General features: G+C 34.5%; 6 protein-coding genes across 9 annotated transcripts in view; all 6 read left to right on the top strand.

Annotated features, from left to right (window-relative positions):
* LOC105171048 lies at positions 1,019-3,155 on the top strand. Its single transcript, XM_011092048.2, has 5 exons — positions 1,019-1,173; positions 1,616-1,869; positions 2,070-2,281; positions 2,364-2,631; positions 2,708-3,155. Exons 2-5 carry the CDS (start codon positions 1,618-1,620, stop codon positions 2,996-2,998), a joined length of 1,023 nt encoding a protein of 340 aa, XP_011090350.1. The 5' UTR covers positions 1,019-1,173; positions 1,616-1,617; the 3' UTR covers positions 2,999-3,155.
* On the top strand, positions 5,834-7,978 carry LOC105171045. Of its 2 annotated transcripts, none has more exons than XM_011092045.2 (5): positions 5,834-6,031; positions 6,396-6,649; positions 6,870-7,081; positions 7,163-7,430; positions 7,506-7,978. In XM_011092045.2, the coding sequence occupies exons 1-5, from the start codon at positions 5,959-5,961 to the stop codon at positions 7,794-7,796; spliced, it is 1,098 nt and encodes a 365-aa protein (XP_011090347.1). In that variant the 5' UTR covers positions 5,834-5,958; the 3' UTR covers positions 7,797-7,978. The 2 variants fall into 2 exon arrangements, with proteins under 2 accessions (XP_011090347.1, XP_011090348.1); XM_011092046.2 differs by lacking the exon at positions 5,834-6,031 and adding an exon at positions 6,061-6,276.
* LOC105171047 lies at positions 9,799-11,820 on the top strand. The gene is made up of 5 exons (XM_011092047.2): positions 9,799-9,874; positions 10,216-10,592; positions 10,808-11,019; positions 11,101-11,359; positions 11,435-11,820. The coding sequence occupies exons 2-5, from the start codon at positions 10,341-10,343 to the stop codon at positions 11,723-11,725; spliced, it is 1,014 nt and encodes a 337-aa protein (XP_011090349.1). The 5' UTR covers positions 9,799-9,874; positions 10,216-10,340; the 3' UTR covers positions 11,726-11,820.
* On the top strand, positions 12,840-15,678 carry LOC105171044 (60S ribosomal protein L10a-1). The gene is made up of 6 exons (XM_011092044.2): positions 12,840-12,949; positions 13,096-13,130; positions 13,439-13,658; positions 14,257-14,422; positions 14,581-14,786; positions 15,413-15,678. Exons 2-6 carry the CDS (start codon positions 13,126-13,128, stop codon positions 15,464-15,466), a joined length of 651 nt encoding a protein of 216 aa, XP_011090346.1. The 5' UTR covers positions 12,840-12,949; positions 13,096-13,125; the 3' UTR covers positions 15,467-15,678.
* Positions 16,274-18,532, top strand: LOC105171043 (ferredoxin, root R-B1-like). Of its 3 annotated transcripts, none has more exons than XM_011092041.2 (2): positions 16,274-16,425; positions 17,743-18,532. In XM_011092041.2, the coding sequence occupies exon 2, from the start codon at positions 17,749-17,751 to the stop codon at positions 18,199-18,201; it is 453 nt and encodes a 150-aa protein (XP_011090343.1). In that variant the 5' UTR covers positions 16,274-16,425; positions 17,743-17,748; the 3' UTR covers positions 18,202-18,532. The 3 variants fall into 3 exon arrangements, with proteins under 3 accessions (XP_011090343.1, XP_011090342.1, XP_011090344.1); XM_011092040.2 differs by lacking the exon at positions 16,274-16,425 and adding an exon at positions 16,432-16,580; XM_011092042.2 differs by lacking the exon at positions 16,274-16,425 and adding an exon at positions 16,437-16,596.
* LOC105171042 (glucan endo-1,3-beta-glucosidase 14) overlaps positions 21,269-21,573 on the top strand; it is a 4,183-nt gene continuing 3,878 nt past the window's right edge. The window contains exon 1 of the mRNA XM_011092039.2: positions 21,269-21,458. Within this exon, the coding sequence (XP_011090341.1) occupies positions 21,410-21,458 (49 nt within the window). The 5' untranslated portion in view covers positions 21,269-21,409. The remainder of the gene's footprint in view (positions 21,459-21,573) is intronic.

Genomic DNA, 21,573 nt, shown 5'->3' with positions numbered 1-21,573 from the left:
ATATAATTTAATTAAACAACAATATATAGAAATACGTATTTGATTAAATATAACAAACTTAATAATTTAATTAACCAACTATAATTTTTTTATATCAAATGTGATGTTTAATTGCACATTAATATAAATAGCCAAAATCATAAAATACTCCGGCTAAATACTACATCGCTCAATATAAATTATATTTAATAAAAGGACTAATTAAATAATATAATTTTATAAATTATTTACAACGAGATGAATTGGGCGCAAACGCATGCAAAGCAACAATCCCAACAAAGAAATTCTTCTACACAATCAGATGTGCCGGTATCGGGTTGTTAAGAATAATTGTATACTTCATTGTAGTTTTTACAACTATACAAAAAAATTACGACTTGGAGTCGCACTTTCGAATTGCGACTTGGAGTTAATTGAGTTGTTTTTAAAAGGCGGCTCGTTATATTATTATTAATATATTTAAAAAACTTATATTCATATAATTTTTTTTATAATAAAATTAATAACTCTAGAAAATGGCCACTGAATTTTTATTTTTTTTTCAAATAAAAAAAGGCACCGTGATATGAAATCGCGGTGCCTCTAAAATTTTTATTTTTTTTAATAAAAATGGCAGGCACCACGATCCGCCTAATTCATTAAGAAATTCACAACAACGTTACTTTTATAAATTTTTTTTTGATATTATTTAAATAATTACCCCTATTTTAAATATGATCATGATGTTCTTGTGTTTCCTCTTTTATATGTTGATGATATGTTAATTGTAAGTCTAGCCTAAAGCATATCAAAGAACTCCAGAATAGTCAGAGCAAAAATTTTGAAACGAAAGACTTTGAAGATGCTTAAAAAAATCTTAGAAATGAGTATTGATAGGGATAGGAAGATAATTGGTGGAGTAACTCCCAACAATAATTATTAATAATTTCTTACATATGCTTATTTCAAAACTGAATTATTTAGTTTCAATCAATTATTCTTATTTAATTAAGTAAATATAATAGAAACTTAAATTATATGCCACTCCCAACCACTCTACGCACTTCCGACCTGAAAACCGTTGTGCCTAATAATTGTCACCTGCGCTACATAAGCATAGACTGAGAGAGCGGCAGCGAGGCTCACTGCTGCGAATCCGAGCCAACCGACAACAAACACCTCATCCAAGACCAGGTATTCCTCTCATTTTAATTTATTTCCATTTATTGGCTCCTCACATTTCTTCGCCAGCACTTGTGGCTGCTGATGGCTGTTCTTGCTGATTTTTTCTTGAATTCTTGATTCTTTTGGGCTGCTGGTATTTTCGATGACTATAAGATGCAAACTATCTTGTTTAAGATTTTACAAGCTATTTAAAAGAAAAATTGCGAAACACTGCAGCTTATAAGCTTCGCCAAACACCCTCTAAGTTCTGCTATGGGCAATTTTCTTATTCTTGTATATATGCTGAATTCTGATTAAGAACTCATGTGCTGAAATTGTAGTAAAAGTTGAAGTTGCATTAGATTTCCTTAATTTGCACAATATGAATTATTCCCATCAACCCATTATTTGTTTGGGTTTTTATGGATCATCTGCAAAACACACTCCTTGGGAGTAATTCTTGATTTGACAGATATGATTGGCCATATAGCAGTGGGATTAGTGGTGGGCTTTCTTGGCTATGTTTATGTAGCTCTAAGGCCTCCCTCCCCCAAACTATGCGGTTCACCGGGCGGTCCTTCGGTGACTTCTCCGAGGGTCAGACTTGGTGATGGCAGGCATTTAGCCTACAAGGAGAGAGGTCTTCCCAAGGAACAAGCCAAGCACAAGATCATTGTTTCCCATGCCTTTGGTGACTCTAAAGGCTTCAAGTTGCCAATTTCTGAAGTAAGAAATTTTGCTAGTGCAATATCTATTGAAGCAAGATTTCCCTGTTTTCTTGAAATCCTTGTTGCGAAAATGATACTGGTAAACAAGGTTTTGTTTGTTGGAAATGATATTTTCAAGTTTCACGATATCCACCAGTCTGGTGATCCAGCTATATAAGAAAGACTTTTCAGTCATTTTCTTGACTCCCTGATCACCAGGAACTCCTGAAGGAGCTTCAGATATATCTTGTGGCGTTTGATCGTGCCGGCTATGGAGAAAGTGATCCAAATCCGAAACGGTCAGTGAAAAGTGATGCATTCGACATTCAAGAACTTGCTGATAAGTTGCAACTTGGGCCCAAGTTTTATGTGATTGGCATCTCCCTCGGAGCGTATCCCGTTTACGGCTGTCTAAAGTACATCCCACATAGGTACACTTGGTCCATTACATTTCCGTCATGGAATTTAACGTTTTAAACCATTCATACTTATCCTGAAGTTTCAACATCAAAGGTTATCAGGAGCTGCACTCGTAGTTCCCCTTATTAATTACTGGTGGCGCTGCTTTCCTGCCGAGCTATCAGAAAAAGGCTTAAGTGGAATGCTTCCCCAAAACCGGTGGGCTTTCACTGTCGCACACTATGCACCATGGCTGTTGCACTGGTGGCTGACTCGGAAATGGATCCCATCGATGAGTATCTTGGAAGGAAAGACCGATGTTTTCAGCCCCTCAGACCTGGAGATTCTAGAACACTTGGATGGACCTCAAAATGAGGAGCAGGTACACTTAAACGACAGTAATGTCATTCCCAGCTTTCTAAATGTCTCATTTCCTATATCAATTTTCCACTTTCCAGGACAAAGTACAGCAACAAGGTACTCATGAGTCGTTGTACCGTGACCTAATGGTGGGTTTAGGAAGATGGGAGTTTGGGCCGACGGATATAAGCAACCCCTTCCCTAACAACGAAGGCTATGTCCATATGTGGCAAGGATATGAAGACAAGGTTTGTCGTTTTGAAATGAATGGGTATATAGCCGGGCGACTCCCATGGATTCAGTATCATGAGGTTGCGGATGCAGGGCATCTGCTGATTTATAAGGCAGCTCATTGTGAGGCCATATTTAGGGCACTTGTGTCATCTTAATGCATGGGCATGTAAAGTTGGCTGCTAATACTTCTGTTGAAATGGAAACAAGCTATGTATGTGATGTTGGTAAAATTTCTATTTATAGGATAATTATAACTGTAATCATGAATCTACAGCTTTGAAGCTTACAATACACTGCTGTTTATTTCCTTGAGTTTTGCTTAAAGTCCATTTTGCTATCTTGCTTGGGGATTCAGGGTTGTTGTCACGAGTCATTTGGAACTTGAAGTTTTAATCCTCTTTTTCTTATGTTGATTTGGATCTACAATTAAGGTAAGTTAAGGGTATTTGACTTGTTCTTGAATTAACTGCTATAAATTTAAAGAATTTGACTTGAACTTTGGATATTTTTGGTGGAATTGAAGCTCCAATCTTCCACCTAGTTGGATTTTTGCCTTTATAATGTTAATTCGCACTTCTTTCGACTTGTTCTCGAATCCAAATATTGAAATTCTTGATGATGAAAGTCTTGATTTTTGCCTTGAACTCCGTAGATCTTTCTTGATTTGCGATACACAGGATTTTGAGACTTTCTTGAATTATTTCTTTATTGTGTTTTCACTTGTATGGGGAATCATCAATTTTTGTCGTAATAAATTAGGGCTTTATACTTTTGGTCCTATTGGTTACAAGATTATCGATTTTGGTCCCTTAATTTTAAAAAATAACACTAATGTGCTTAGCACGTAAGCATTAAGTGCTCAATCTAAAAAATTAACGACCATGTGGCCTTTTTCATTAGATTTCTAACGAAAATGTATTATGGGAACTTTATGAAGGTTATTAGATCAAAAGTGATAATTCTATTGATGGACCAAAAATGTAAAATTCCTAAATTACGGGACAAAAATGCTATTTGTCCTCACTTGTACCTTGAATTATTTACACTTGTGTCTTCTTTCTCTTAACCTGTCGTCCTCACTTACGTTTTCAGTGGTGTGTTAATTGAAAAACACACCTCTATTTGTAATTGTAGGGTGAAACTTTGTCATATTTATTTAATAAAGTGAGCAATTTAATTGGTACTTCATGATTTGCTTGATATTTGTTTCTTTAATCACAAAATGTGATATGAAATTATTAAATGTATTTGCTTCCTTTTGTTGGCAAGCCGAGATTTTAATTGCCTTAAATATTTCAATTTCATACATGATAATATTTAATTTTATTCATTAATAAATATATTATTTTACAAAAAACATAAAAAATTGATGAAAAAATATATTATACATGTGTTCTCAATAAGCTTGTATAGTGAGACAAAAAAGTCATTGTTCCTAAAAAAAAAGTTCCTAAAAAAAAAAATAAAAAGGTCCAAAACTAGAAATCGGTTTCAATTACAACATCGTTTATAAAAATTCAAATAAGCAGAAAGTGTCAATTTCGATGATATTATCTCGAAAAAACTAATTTATGAGCGATAGTTTTAATTTTTCTTTATTCATTTTTTATATAAAATCTATAAATAAATTTAAAGCTTCGCCCCGTGCAGTTATTATGCTGAATTTCACCTTAGTGGTGTCTACTGGTCGGAAAATTTTAATTCGAATTCGACTCAATCAAACGTGAAATAATTATATGGTAAGTGCAATACACTTGTCGTGTTATTGATGTACAATTTATAAAACATAATCAACCACAGAGCAAATATATTTCACACTCTGATGTGCACGAATTTTGTTTAGACTGTATTGATGTTCGCTTATGTTATATAAAATAAATTTGATCTTTGCAATTCCACAAATATTCACATTCTTTTGTTTTCGGGGGTAGATGAATTTCAATAAACCACACTTTTCTAAACCTTTTTATTTAATAATAATGTAATTTATAATAATTTTTTTTAATGTTTGTCATAATTATAAATATTATTTTATTATTTGAAAAATTATAAATATCGTCCAGAATTAACAGTTTTCTAATTATATCCAAATTATGCAATCGCCCGTCATTTTTGCATAATTACACAAACCATCTATTCCTTCTGTATAATTATACAAAACTGAAGGGTAGTCATGTAATTTACTTTATAATATATATATATATATATATATATATTAATAAAATGTGTTCTAAAATAACTGACATGCTTCATAAAATATAAGTTGATTGAAATTACCTTTAATCATAATTTCTTCTTCTACAAATAACCATATTTTTTATATTAATAATTTTCTATTTATACTCATTTAAAATTGATCCATTTTATTAGTTATGATTAATTAAATATTTTTTTATTTAATTAAATAAATAGAAAACAATTAATTTATGTATACTGGTGTGATTGATTGGTTAAGTGTATGTAAAAGCTTTGTGGGAAATATATTTGACTTTTGATGAGGAATTCCCTTATAAGATTTGATTGTTTGATTTCAACAAGGCCTGCAAATTATTACAACTAGTTTGGGCACACTTAATAAGTGTACGGAGTTAAAAAAAATTATATATTTATAAACTCAATTTATTTATATAATTTAAAATTTTACACTAATGATCGAAATACACTCAAAATAAATGAATGGATCAGAATTTAATATCAACGCACGAAACACACTATAAAGGTTTGCATAATTCAAGATTTTATTATATATTGTTATCTAATTAAATAAAAAAATCTGAAGATAAAATAAATAATTGATCAAATTTACAAAGCAAAATAACATTAAATATTCGAGAAAACAAATTAAATAATTAAAGAAGCGAATAGATTGTAAATAAATAAATATGTTTAAGGGTATTTTTATTAATAAATATTTTGTCACCCAAATTAATTACTTTAGGGGTAATGTTTTTAATAAATAGTATTAGCTGAAAAAATGGTTCAAGTTTGATAGAGGGGGGAAGAAAAGGAAAAAGAAAGGAAATGGTCGGGAGTGCTTGATCAAAGGGCTCCACAGTCCACTCCCACTGCACAGTTCCGACCCCTACTAAAAAGGTTCTGTTAACATGGCCTAATAATGGCCGCTTGGAGTAAACAAGAAGCATATAGACTGCAACGGCGAGGCTCTCCACAAGAAGCAGTTCATCCAGTTAATCCTCTCATTTTCATTTCTTTGCATTTCTGGGTTTCTTGCTAATTTTTCCATAACTATTCTTGATTTTTTTGGCTGCTGAATGCTGTTCTTGCTAATTTTTCCATGAAATCTTGATTTTCTATGGCTTCTGAATGCTGGGAAGTTCCCTTATTCTTGTAGAGATGGTGGATTCTTATGTAGAAATCAAGTGCTGATATGTAGTGAAGAGTTGAAATTGCCTGGCTGATTAATTTGCAGAAAGTGAACTGTTCTCACTGACTTTTTTGTTTTTTTGGGTTTTTAATGTTAATTTGCTGAAAACCCTTCTTGGGAGTAATCATGAACAGAGCTTACAAATTGACAAGTTCTTGATCTGATAGGTATGATTGGGCGTATAGCAGTGGGATTAGTGGCGGGCTTTCTTGGCTATACTTATGTAGCTCTGAGGCCTCCCTCCCCCAAAATATGCGGCTCACGGGGCGGTCCTCCGGTGACTTCTCTGAGGGTCAAACTTGGTGATGGCAGGCATTTGGCTTACAAGGAGAGAGGTCTTCCCAAGGAACAAGCCAAGCACAAGATCATTGTTGCCCATGCCTTTGGTGACTCTAAAGGCCTCAAATTACCAATTTCTGAAGTAAGACATTATGCTAAGTGCAATAGATATCTATTGCAAGATTTCCCTGTTTTCTTGAAATCCTTGTTACGAAAATGAGACTGGAAAACAAGGTTTTATTTGTTGGAAATGATATATTCAAGTTTCAAGATATCCACCAGTCTGATGATCCAGCTATATCAGAAAGACTTTTCAGTCATTTTCTTGATTTCCTTCATTTTCTTGGCTCCCTGATCACCAGGAACTCCTGAAGGAGCTCCAGATATATATTGTGGCGTTTGATCGTGCAGGCTATGGAGAAAGTGATCCAAATCCAAAACGGTCCGTGAAAAGTGATGCATTTGATGTTCAAGAACTTGCTGATAAATTGCAACTTGGGCCCAAGTTTTATGTGATTGGCATTGCCCTCGGAGCATATCCCGTTTACGCCTGCCTAAAGTACATCCCACATAGGTACATAGTCCATTACGTCTCCATCATGGTATATAACATTTTAAACAATTTAATACTTATCCGAAGTTTTCAACATCAAAGGTTAACGGGTGCTGCACTCGTAGTTCCCCTTACTAATTACTGGTGGCGCTGCTTTCCGGCCAAGCTATCAGAAATAGGCTTAAGTGGACTGGTTCCTCAAGACCGGTGGGCTTTCACTGTTGCACACTATGCACCATGGCTGTTGCACTGGTGGCTGACACGGAAATGGATCCCATCGTTTAGTATCTTGGAAGGAAAGACAGATGTTTTCAGCTCCTCAGACCTGGAGATTCTGAAACGCTTGGATGGACCTCAAAATGAAGAGCAGGTAACAGTCAACAACACTAACACCATTCCCAACTTTCTAATGTCTCATTTGCTATGTTAATTTTCCACTTTCCAGGCAAAAGTAGAGCAACAAGGCGCTCATGAGTCATTGTACAGAGACCTAATGGTGGGTTTTGGAAAATGGGAGTTTGAGCCGACAGATATAAGCAACCCTTTTCCAGACAATGAAGGCCATGTCCATATGTGGCAAGGATATGAAGACAAGGTTTGTCGTTTTGAGCTGAATCGATATATAGCCGAGCGAGTCCCGTGGATTCAGTATCATGAGGTTGCTGATGCAGGGCATCTGCTGATCCATAAGGCAGCTGATTGTGAGGCCATATTTAGGGCACTTGTGTCATCTTAATACACAGGCATGTGATGTTGGCTGATAATGCTTCTGTTGAAACGAAAACAGGCTATGTATGTAAATGTTGGAAAGATTTCTATGTTTAGAATAATTGTAGATCATGAATCTAGAGCTTTCAAGCTTAAAATACATTGTTGTTTATTCCTTGAATCTTTATTAAAATTCATTTTGCTACCTTATATGGGGGGCTGAGGGTTGTACTGACGAGTCATTTGAAATTCTTTCCTTTATTTTATTATTTCAAATTCAATTTTGTTGTAAAGATTCAAAATTAAACGACAAAGACCGATATTCCACTTGATGCATAAGGGCGATGTAACTCCAGAAAAGAAACTCGCGCATTGTTTGTGTTTGGAAAGTGCAGTATGTCATTATAGTTAGATGATTGGCGCATACCGATTCACAAGCAAATTATAGTTCAAAACACATTTCTTTTCCTTTTATAAATTTTACTATCAATATAAATTTAGGGCTAATTACACCAAATCTCATATTTAGGATAATTATATTATCATCTTCTAAGGTTTGGTGTAATTATAAATCGACTCTTTTTAGTTTCAAAAATTATATATAGTACACTTGAAGTTTTTTTTTTCCTTTTCTATCTAATAAATATACCCTTCCGTTATTCAAAATTCATCAAATTTGTTAATAGTAGCACAAAGTTGAATGAAATCTTGTTTACCCTGATTGACTTATTATTAACCTGTAAAATAGATCCATCTGTTATTCAAAATTCACCGAATTTGCTGATAGTAGCAAAAAAGTTGAATGAAAATTTATATTTATTCTGATTGACTTATTATTAACCTATTACATGTAAACAAATATTTTCTAACAAAACTAGCCTTATACATTTTCACATGATAATGTATGTATCAAGAAAAATTTATTTGACTTGCAATAAGTGAGTAATAAGTCAATTAAGGGTAAATATGAACTTTCATTTAACTTTTACGTTAATATCAATAAATTTAATAAATTCTTATTAATATAAATCTATTTCTTAGACAAAAATAAATGTTAAATGTACTAAATATAATTTCTTAAATCATAAAATATTTACATATAATTACATTAAATTTTAAAAAAGTACCTAAAATTTAATCAATTTGAATTTGTTCATACATTAATATTTTACAAAAATAACTAGGCCCCAATAAGGTGGACCGTCCTTTTCCTTTTCCTTTTTTTTTTTCCCCTCTTTCTCTTTTTTAGGTGTTTTTCTTATTACCACGAGTTTCACTTTTAATAATTTTGTTTGTATAATTTCAAATAAGGAAAAAACGTCAATTTCAGTTGTATTATTTAATAAAACTTAACTTTGTAAAACTTTATCTTTTATATAAGAAAAGATAAATAAAATTTGATCTTGCATTATGCATTGAATGTGGATGTGGTTTTATATAAGAAAAGATAAATATAATTAATCCATTAGATTGATTAATTATTTTATTTTTATTTAGCTAATGAAACGTGATTTCTTGGTTGAGTTTATATATTTGTCCTTTCGTGTTGAGGAATTCCTTAATGACCCGTGTCAGATTGATTTCCGGATTGGGCTGCAAATTATTACAATAGGAATTGTTCCAAGTGTTTGACGGAAGGTCTCCTCTCTTATTCCCACTGCACAGCACACTTCCGACCCATATGGAATACATTTCATAATGTTTGGATTTATTTTTTGAGTGTTTTATTGTGTTTTATGAAGATAGAATGAGAAAAATAAAGATAAATAAATGTGTGTTAGAGATAGGATGTATGTTTGGATTTATTTTTTGAAATAATTTAAAATAAGTATTGTATGTTTAATGTTGTATTTTGGGAGACAAAAATTATTATTTATTGTCAAATCATGTCTTTTATATATATATTTATGTATATGTATTTATGCTAAAATAATTAAAAACACCCAAATAAAATGTTTCTGAGTGATGACAAATATTAGATATATTTTGACTCGTCTCGAAAATAATTTAAAAATAAAAACAAGCATAATGTTTGTGTTTGGACTAAATAAAACGCATATATGTCACTGCAACAGCGAGGCTCACCCCAAGCAGCAGCTCATCCCGGTAATCCTCTCATTTTCATTTCTTTGCATTTCTGGGTTCCAATTATTTCTTTACCAGCACTTCTTGCTAATTTTTCCATGACTATTCTTGATTGTTTTTTTGGCTGCGGAATGGTGTTCTTGCTATTTTTTCCATGAATTCTTGGTTTTCTGTGGCTGCTGAACACTGTTCTTGCTAAGTTTTCCAATGAATTATTGGAGTTCTATAGCTGCTGAATGGTGGATTCTAATGTAGAGCACAAGTACAGAAATTGTGGTGAAGAGTTGAAGTTCTCCTTAATTTGCAGAAACGAATTATTATCGTTAACTTTTTTTTTTTTTTTTTAATGGTTCATATTGCAGAAAACCCTTCTTGATCCTCGAGGTTGGAAATAATCTTGTAAAGTGAATTTGACTCTTCTGGGCAGTAATCTTGTAAAGGGCTTCCAAATTGACAAGTTACCACCGTAGTTCTTGATCTGACAGATATGCTTGGCCGTATAGCACTGGGATTAGTGGTGGGTATTGTTGGCTACACTTATGTAGCTCTGAGGCCTCCCTCCCCCAAAATATGTGGCTCACCGGGCGGTCCTCCGGTGACTTCTCCGAGGGTCAGACTTGGTGATGGTAGGCATTTGGCTTACAAGGAGAGAGGTCTTCCCAAGGAACAAGCCAAACACAGGATCATTGTTGTCCATGCCTTTGGTGACTCTAAAGGCTTCAAATTACCAATTTCTGAACTAAGAACTTTTGCTAGTGGAATATCTATCGCAAGATTTCCCTGTTTTCTTGAAATCCTTGTTGCGAAAATGAGACTGGAAAACAAGGTTTTGTTTGCTGGAAGTGATATATTCAAGTTTCAAGATATCCACCACTCTGGTGATCGAGCTATGTCGGAAAGACATTTCAGTCATTTTCTTGATTTCATTCATGTTCTTGGCTCCCTGATCACCAGGAACTCCTGAAGGAGCTCCAGATATATCTCGTGGCGTTTGATCGTGCGGGCTATGGAGAAAGCGATCCAAATCCGAGACGGTCAGTGAAAAGTGATGCATTTGACATTCAAGAACTTGCTGATAAATTGCAACTTGGGCCTAAGTTTTTTGTGATTGGCATCTCCCTTGGAGCATATCCCGTTTACGGCTGCCTAAAGTACATCCCACATAGGTACACTTATTCCATTACATTTCCGTCATGGAATGTTACTCTTTAAACAATTCATACTTATCTGAAGTTTCAACATCAAAGGTTATCCGGAGCTGCACTCGTGGTTCCCCTTGCTAATTATTGGTGGCGCTGCTTTCCTGCCAACCTCTCCAAAATAGGCCCAAGCAGACTGATTCCCCAAAACCGGTGGGCTTTTACCGTCGCACACTATGCACCATGGCTGTTGCACTGGTGGCTGACACAGAAATGGATCCCATCATTGAGTAACTCAGAAGATGCTTTCAGCCCCTCGGACGTAGAGATTCTAAGACACTTAGATGGACCTCCAAACGAGGAGCAGGTACACTTAACGACCCCAACATCATTCCCAGCTTTCTAAATGCCTCATTTGCTATGTCAATTTTCCGTTTTCCAGGCAAAAGTAGATCAACAAGGCGCTCACGAGTCATTGCACCGAGACCTAATGGTGAGCTTCGGAAAATGGGAGTTTGAGCCGATGGATATAAGCAACCCATTCCCTAACAATGAAGGCTTTGTCCATATGTGGCAAGGATATGAAGACAAGATCTTTCCGTTTGAACTGAATCGGTATATAGCCGAGCGACTCCCATGGATTCGGTATCATGAGGTTGCTGATGCAGGGCATCTTCTGATCTATAAAGCAGCTCATTGTGAGGCCATATTGAGGGCACTTGTGTCATCTTAATGCATAGGCATGTAATGTTGGCTGATAATGCTTCTGTTGAAATGGTATGTAAATCTAGGAAAGATTTCTATCTATAAAATAATTGTAATCATGAATCTAGGGTTTTGAAGCTTAAAATCCCATTGTTGTTTATTTTCTGGATATTTCTGATTAAATTTCATTTTGCTATCTTCCACGGGAGATTGATAGTCATTTGAAATTCTTAACTTAATCATCCCCTTTTTCAATTCAGTTTCATAGTAAAGATTCAAATTAAATGTAAACTCAAGAACAGCTCCTGCACTGTTCTTTTGCGTATTACATCACAAGTGTATTATATTGATTTGGTTGATCTGATCGGGCAAATTTGATCATATAAAGATTTTTCATCATAGCTCACGCTTAACGTGTAAAACACTTTAAATTTCTATTGTTATAAGCTTTTATCAATTTTATTATAAAACACATCAATAAAGTCTAGTTTAATTGGAGAAATTACATCTTATGACCATGAGGTCATGATATTTAAGTTTTGATCTATTTTAATAGTAGTTATTGGTTAGTTATATATTTAATATTAATAATCGGTACATTAATGTTTATAAAATTATTATGAACATAAAAATAAACTTCAATTTGTTTTATAAATTAATATTTTCCTAATACTAAGCCAAAATACAAGTGGATAAATATTAGAGCAGTTGAGTAGAAGAGACTAAGAATAAAACTTGGCTAGGGCCTTTCTTTCGTTTTTTTGACACTTTTTATTCAAAGTTGGATGTCTTGTAATAATCTATTCAGTTAATTATAATTATTTGACATCGATGATGGTATATTGATCAAATAATTAAAATTTATAATGTATTTATCAATAAAAATATTTTTATTATAAACAAAAAGACTTACTTCAATTTGTTTTATAAATTAATATTTTCCTAAATATTACTAGGCCCAAACACAAGGGGAAAGAATCCTTTATCTTTTTTTTTTTTTTGTTTTTTTTCCCTGGGGTTTTGTTTATAGTTAATTGGGTCATCAACGGTTGGTGGGCGGGCTTTTATTACAAATCATGGGCTCTAAAGTACTAAGGCCCAACAAGATCCAGAGCCCAAGAAGCGGCCCTTATGCTCTAGGGTTTTTTGTTGCCTTAAGTGTATCAATATTTATCATCAGCAATCGGCGCTACTTTTCTTATACCCTCTCGTCGACAGTCTCACGAACCCTAATCCAGGGTTGTCTAATCAGGTTTCTCTCTCTGCCATACGCTTTTATTTGGAGATGTGCGTGTATATGAATATGTTTGTTATATCAACTAAGCATATTAGATGGTCGAAGTTATACTGACAAGATTTCTCTTCATCTTTGCCGGACTTTTTGTTGTTGATGTGCAGAAGTGAGCTAAGATACGAATATCTTGAACCATGAGGTGCGATAGAGCTTGTACATTTTTATTACTTTCAATTTTTTTTCCATAATTGGCTAGATATGTAGTTTTGTACATGAAATGGGTCATCTCTCAACTTTGTGTTATGTTGGCGTTATTTTGTTGAAGTCTTTCTGTTGCTGTCCGGTTAAATCTTTTTTGAGCGATATGACCTGCAAGATTTTAGTTATGATTGTGGGACAATTCAGATGTATTTTCTTTCTGCAAATCTTTTACTAGACTTGGTGTGTAAGGGAGAACATTTGTGGGTACCTTTGCTCATTTGATTTGTGATTGGACTACTTTTGCAGTAAGCTTCAGAGTGATGCCCTGAGGGAAGCTATCTCTCAGATTACCGCGGATTCCAAAGAGAAAAAGCGGAACTTCACCGAGACAGTGGAGCTACAGATTGGGCTGAAAAACTATGATCCTCAGAAAGATAAACGTTTCAGTGGTTCAGTTAAGTTGCCTCATATCCCCCGACCAAAAATGAAGATTTGCATGCTTGGTGATGCCCAGCATGTAGAAGAGGTATTGCCATGTTCTAAGTACTTATTCAAAAAGTTTGATGGTTATATAGGTTGCCAAAATAATGATTTTGGATAAACCTTAGATTTCTTTTCTGTTTACACCATAATTTAGTGGGTATTTGCTGAGTGCTTATCACAAAAGGCACATCTTTTCCACAGTTCAGATGTACCTTAAGTCCAACCATTGACAAAGATAATTGTTAGCAGGCTTGTTGTTTGTCATAAATTAAGTATAGTTATACAGTATGTTATTGTGTTTTATGTTCTGTAGAGATCCTCATTTGCTTTTGTTTTTATTCTGAAGTGTTGACTCGTGTCTTCTGTTTTTAGCAAATGTGCATTGAACTACTTTATTCATAGCTATTTTATCCTGTTATGGAACAGGCTGTTTTTCAGCCATTTTTTTGGGGTGGGGGGTTGATTTTTGTTATTTTGGATCTTTTACCTGATCTTGGTATGATATGCTGTTCTGTTCTACACTATTAACTTCAAATGATACATGGAAAGGCTAGTGAAGCCTCTTGCTGGATTTGCCAGTTCCCTGGAGGAGTTTTCGTTTATACTATTGTTTCTAATGTTATGTTGTATCCTTTGACTAGGCCGAAAAAATTGGTTTGGAGTCCATGGATGTGGAGGCTTTGAAGAAGTTGAACAAGAACAAGAAACTGGTGAAGAAGCTTGCAAAGAAGTATCATGCTTTCTTAGCCTCAGAAGCTGTTATCAAGCAGATTCCTCGTCTTTTGGGACCTGGTCTCAACAAAGCAGGTATCTGTTATGTTGGGTTTTGACTTAAATTTTTCTTGGTGCTCGTGAAATATTTTTATCATTTGCATTGCACATGAAGGCAATCTTGATATTCTAAAAATTGAATTATCTACAAGCTCCTCGGATTTTCCTTCCAGTTTTTAACCACTTTTATGCAGGCAAGTTTCCTACTCTTGTGACCCACCAAGAATCTCTGGAGTCCAAGGTGAATGAGACCAAGGCAACAGTCAAGTTCCAATTGAAGAAGGTGCTCTGCATGGGAGTAGCTGTTGGGAACTTGGACATGGAAGAGAAGCAAATCTTTCAGAACGTGCAAATGAGTGTTAACTTCCTGGTTTCCCTTTTAAAGAAGAACTGGCAAAATGTGAGCCTTCTTCCTGTGTCTTCAGTAGCTAATTACATTTCCTCTGTTTGCCGATTATATAGATTGGTGTTCATATGTGGTGTTTCATCATGTTTGGGCCTTGCCAATAGTATTTTGGGCTTGAATCATACTCACATTCTTTTTGCAATAACATACATAACTGGCTTATATCTTGTAGTTCTTTAACATCAATCTTATGTATTATCATTAGCTGATAACTGAATATTGTAATTGATTGAGATACTTTGATGTAATACTTGTGCCTTCCAATCTGCTAGTGCTAGTTCCTGGCAGACACTTTACTAGGAGTATTTGTTTCTTGTGTTTCCTCCGAAGTGATGTATCTATCTTGGTTAAGTCATTGGTCTTGCAACTCGATTTTCTGGGTTATGCCTTCTGTTTATCCACTATTACTGAATTTGATGTGGTTGCTGTTGGTTCTCTTGCCTAGCCTTGTATCTCTGATATTTTGTTTCTGAAAATTGCATCTAGTGTAGCACCTCTTGGTGGATGAGTTTTTGAGATGTAGTGTAATTTTAGGTATAATTGTCCAGAATATCACCTTACTAGTTTATTTTGCCTCCTAGCTGTTGCTAAGAAGTTTTATTTGGTGTTCTTGTTAACAGGTTAGGTGCTTGTACCTGAAGAGTACCATGGGAAAGCCGCAACGCATCTTTTAAGAGAATCGTTTTTTGTTTGGAATTCTTAGTCAGTCAAGTTGTATGTCCGTTATAACGATAAAATATTTTCCTGACATGGGAATTTTTGGTGTTTCTATCGTTGGGTTGCTGTGTTAAGATGCACTATAGTGGGTGTTTTGTTTTGTTTCTACATTGACATGCTACGGTTATTACCAAATAGCCATATTTCTTATTTAAAATGAACCAAGGAAGACGGAGTGAGGAATGCTGGCTGATGCTACTCGTTAGTTCATTTTAGTGGTTCGTATTACAGCATTGGGGGTCATAACCATTATAGATTTCAATTATCTATCTACATTTGCATTTAAAGAACTCTGAGGACAATAATGTTTGCATTCTGAGAATCTTTATGATCTTGGATTTATGCGCGACATACAGAAGGGTAAAGATTTTGGTCAAGGTTTGTCAAATGGTTGCAAAAATTTGAAATTTAACTTATTAAGTTGCATCAAATCTCCTTATCAGTTAGATGTTTGAATTGATACTTTATTTTCCGAAATATGAAATCTCTATTATTAACTAAAAAACAGTAACCCAAAGCCGTATACTCATCTAAAATTTAATGTTGGAAACAAATTAACTACCTTAATTATGACTAATTTTTTTATAGTTGATAAGGTCAAATACCAAACAAGTTGGTGGCTCGGGGGTCGCGAGCGTTAATTTTTAAAAGCAGAAAGAAGCCTAAACCAAAGGCGGCGGGCCGGTCAGTGCACGTTTTATAATTTAGGGTAGCACTCCCACTAGCACGGTATTAGTCGTCTTTCTTTGTTTCATCATTTAGTTCTCCGCATATATATTTTATACTTAAAAAGCAATTAACAGTAAAACGCCATTATTGAGTGCAAATAGCTCTGCTCAAAGAGGCGTCCGCCCCACGACTCTCAGCCCCTTCCAAGAGCCGTCTCTTTCTCTTTTTACTCTTCCTATAAATTAAGGTACTGACTAAACAGTCTTTTGCTTTGTTTTTAACTCTTGTTTTGCTCCTTCGGTTTCTCCGCCTGTTTTCTTTCTTTCAAGAAAGAAAAGAGCCGACCCAAGAAATATTTTTTGGGTCCCTGCTATAAGATCGGATCCAGAGAGTCTAGTGACTGTAAGTCTTCATTTCCGTATGTATCTATCTTGAAGTAATCATGCTTCTTTCTCAGCCTACTCTTTATTTTTTGTGATGATTTTTCTGACTGGTAACTGTAGTTGCTTCTTGTCATGCCAGCTGACTTTTTTATTTAAAAGAAAATAATTTAATCTTTTTTGGGTTTAATCTCTTTTGGAGCTTGCAAGGAAAAGAATATCTATTTCATATTCTCGGAAGGAAAATATTCAAATCTTGGAGTGTGTTGGTTGTTTGAATTCTTTAAGGACTTTCAGTATTGACTTTCGGACCCTTTCTGATGAGGATCCTTATGGTCCGAAGTTTACCAACATTCTTGAAACGCTTCGTGCATGTTATGTGGATTGGTCAATGAGGAGGCTTCTTTGTGCGTGATTATTGGTTTTTCTTGGAAACTTTCGTCTCAGGGATGTTCTTTTAGTATCTCATGTGGGAAAAGTGTGATCTGAATCGTGTTATGATGTTATTTCATTTGTATTGTGATTTCCAGCTGAGAGTTACTAATTCTCTCTCCCACAGATGCGGACATCAGCTTGAATAATTACTGTTCCACTAATAGATTCAGAATGAAACTCTCTGATACGCTGATGCGGACACTCTTTGTCGTGTTGCCGTGCAGCTTAAAATTGGTTGCTACTCTTTGTAGATATGATTTCAGAATGAGAATACAAGTGCCTTAGTATGTGAAACTTTGAGTGTTTCTTGTCTTATGCCCCTTGTGATTGCTTTTCTTTCTTATTTTTCCCTTTCTGTCCTCGAGTTCTATGCCGTCTTTCATGACATTATTGCTGAGATGTTCTGTTGTTATAGTTCTTAAATGTTGTATGCATGGTTCTTCAACTTCATGTCTTGAATCCAATTAATTGAATTGGTATTTTGGAGCCTCGAGTGAAGGGCGGTAGCATCTCACTTGTCCTTCTCATAATGCTCCAAACATCTATTGCTTTGTTGCTTGGAAAAAGATGATCAGCATTCTTCTATGTATTTTGTCATCTGCAACAAGGCGCACATTCCAAATATTGTTAATGAGCTACCAAATATTTAGCACTGCAGAATAGTCGAGACATTAGACGATGAAGATCTCGTGTTCTTTAACCCTTACCATTCATTTTATCATTGACATTCTAAAAATGCCCTTTTTCAGGATAATATGGCAACTGCACGGCTCCCGACCAACTCCATATTGAGAAGTACTCCACAAAACTTAACTAAAAGTGCATTTGTTAAGAGCCCCGTCTTGTTGGGATCTGTGAAGAGCGTTGCTAGAACTTTTGGTTTGAAAACGAAGCCCGATTTCAGAACAACAATGGCTGTATACAAGGTCAAATTGATCGGTCCAGATGGTGATGAGTGTGAGTTTGACGCACCCGATGATGCTTACATTCTCGACTCTGCTGAGTCCGCAGGAGTGGAACTGCCATACTCCTGCAGAGCCGGTGCATGCTCCACCTGTGCAGGGAAAATGGTGTCGGGTTGTGTTGATCAATCGGACGGTTCATTTCTTGATGAGAATCAAATGGAGCAGGGCTACTTGCTGACCTGCGTTTCCTACCCAACTGCAGATTGTGTGATTCACACTCACAAGGAGAGTGATCTTTACTGAACATCATCTTCCCGTTTTCACTCTGGCTTGTTCCATCCGAAGCAGTGAGTCCTGTTCTGAAAACAGTTGAAATAACAATTGTAGTTTACCGTTGAACGGGCAACTTTAGACCGTCTGAATATTAGTGTTTATCGTTCTTGCAACTCATGATTTTCTCAGACAACTCTGTTGTAGTGTCTGTTCTTTGCTTTTGGCTGTGTGTGTAAGGAGAGTATTAAGCTCAGGATTTGCAGATTTGGAGAGACGAATAAAAGGGCTATGCTCGGGATGAGCTCATTAGTAGTTTCATGTCCAGCGGCTTTAATTGCTGTTGCAAGAGAGTTGTGGGTTAGCCTTACAAAAAAGCCATATACTTGATCCGACCGTCGAGCCCAATACAATTGTAACTGGCGCAGCCCAAAACCAAGAAAGGCGAAGTCTCTACCACCAAATTGACTACGTAATGCAAAATTAATTATTTAGTAATAATAAAAGTTGATATCTTCTTCAGCTTTCTCATAAAGCTTAAAAAGGTGGTGGCCTTTTCTACCACATATATATATGTGTATATATATATATATATGATTCCAGTGGGCCCAATTAATTTAGGACAAAAACAAAAGGGCTGGCCCAGGAATGGATGGATAACGAATAAGAATAAAAGCCCATAATTCTGGCCCACCACAAAAACTGATAGAGAGAGAGAGAGAGAGAGGGAGAGCTTTGAGGATTTAACAAGAGAAAGATAACGTAACATGGAAGTGGTGATGTGACCACCGACCTTTTACAAGGGTGAGCCCTGTGCGTGGGTTCCGAGGAAGATCGCCTGAGTCGTTGCCGCGCATGCTAACACGTTCCCCTCTTTCTCTCTTTTCTTTTTCTTTTTATAAATATATATATACACATTCTCTCTTTTCCTCTTTAATGCTCAAATTTTAATTCTCAGTTTAATTAATTCGTCTCTTCTATTTATCTTTTTGTTTCCCCAAAGTGTTCCTACTTATACATAATTATATTTATTTTCATTTAATAAATAATTTTTTTAATTAAAATTCATTAAATTTATTGATATTAATAAAAAAATTTGAATAAAAATCATATATACTTCGACAAACTTATTACTGACTTGTCATAATATATATAATTTTTTTCCCACCAAACTATCCTTATAAAGGTAATGATATATCTCCTCACATGCATTAACATGTGAAGATCCATATGATAATTTTCTCAAAAAATACTCGTTTGACCTACAATAAGTGAGTAGTAAGTTAATCATGGGGTGAAGATAGATTTTCATTCAATATTTTTGCTAATATTAATAATTTTCACTATTTAACGAATTTATTTATTAAATAAAAATAAACGTCAAAGATATTAGATGTAATTTTTCAAACCACAACTACACCAAACTTTAGAGAGAGCAATACAGTTATCCCTAATACAGTATTATTAGTAGAAAATCATTTATCTTTCAAGAAATTTCTAGTGATACTTTTGCCATGCTATTTTTGGGCTATTCAATTCAAAATAGGCAAAAAAATTCAAAATATTTATACTAATCTAGGAACCAGCCATCTAAATTTCATAATATATATATATATATATAAATGACAATAATTTCAAATAAAAAAATTAAAATTTATTTGAAATATTAATGGGCCCTCAATCTCATCCCAAAAGTGAGTGAGTAGGATTGTTGAATCATTCTCCAAAAACCCTATCAATATCTCTCATCAATCCCTATTGCATTGCAATAAAAAGGGAACCCTAATTTCTTTGGCTAACATTATGGAGGTTGGTGAATTGTTTGGACTCAACCAATCAACTGAAATCATGTAAAAGAGTCAAATAATAATGAGTTGATGTTTTCTAAGTTTCTTAGGTGAAAAGCATCCATCATACTTATTTCTCTACTTTTCTTTAATTTCTCAAACTTAATCTTGAGAGCTACACCATTAATGCATCAAGTACATTTCAATTATTATTTTTTAAAATAATTTTCTTCTTTAATTATTCTCCTATGCTACATGAATGATCACATTGAGGAATTCAAAAAAAAAATATTAACAAAATGGAAATGGTTTTTCCATTCTATTAGTAGAAATTCAGATACTAGATTTTTCGATAAATAGTCTTTTTTTTTTTTAAGTAGACTACTTTAATATGGCAAAAGCATGAGTTTTCAATAAATTTAAGATAAATTACAAAGAGCTCTCCCGAGATTTAATCATAATTACAAATATCTTCTTTATTATTTGAAAAATTATAATACCCTTGAAATTAATGGTCATCTAATAATTACCCCCTATAATGGACTATTACGAGAGGGTATTTATTAATTTCAAGAGGGATTTTTAATTTTTCAAACAATGAGGGCAACTATAATTATGATAAATATCAAAAGAGCTTGTTGTAATTTATCCACAAATTTAAAAAACTTAAAAAACCCATTTTGAAGATTCATAATGACTCTAAATCCAACTGATTGAATATTGATTGAGTCATTTACGATTATTCAAATATTAAAATAATATCAATGATGAAATTTAGTACTAAAATAGATTTTACTCTTTAAAGAGTTGATAAAAGGATTCGAAAACCCACCCAATAACCCATTTATGGATCAAACTCACATATAAGATTATATATGATGATGGGTGGGTGGACCTTTGATGAAATTAGAAATGAATCTTGTCTACCACTCAAATACCTCTAATTGCCACAAATGGTCAATGAAAGTTCAACCTTCCTGCATTCTTCACCAAGAAAGTCTAGTGGGTTCTTGATGTCATTGTGGCAAAATATGAGGGCATTTCCGGGAATCAACAGTATGTCGGTAATTTACTACTACTGAGTTCTGAGCTGGAGATGGCTCATTTCTCTGTTTGTGTGCATTCATTGAGATTAAAAGACCCCCAAAAGGTGAAAAGAAAAGGGAATCAAACTACAGAAACAAAGGGAGTCAGTCATTACGTGGAAATAAACAAGTGGAAAACATGTATGAAAAATCTTGCCAGGAATGGCAGCTGTATTTTATTACCACTATTATAAATACATGAAGAGAGAGAGAAGATTGTAGCCAACTCATTTTATTATTGCACCTGAATATACTGTGTGAAAATTATATAAAAATATCAAGAAAAAGGGTACGCGTATGCATATATATAGAGACATTCAAGAATAAAGCACCGTCGTGGCTGAGATTTAAGAGAGTTGGCAAGTTGCAATGGCCACCCTTCTTCGGCTGCTTCTCCTCCCCCTCCTCATCTTTGCAGGTTTCTTCTTCTTCTGCTTGTTATTTTTCTTCTTCTTCTTCTTCTTCCATTTAAGGGAAGGCTGTTTTTCTATTGTCTTTGTTGATGAAAGATTCAGTTTTTATGTTATGCAGCT

Source organism: Sesamum indicum, linkage group LG9, assembly GCF_000512975.1.
Source record: "Sesamum indicum cultivar Zhongzhi No. 13 linkage group LG9, S_indicum_v1.0, whole genome shotgun sequence".
NCBI lineage: Eukaryota > Viridiplantae > Streptophyta > Magnoliopsida > Lamiales > Pedaliaceae > Sesamum > Sesamum indicum.
The sequence above is the reverse complement of the archived record's forward strand: the minus strand, read 5'-3'. Positions and strand labels throughout refer to the sequence as shown.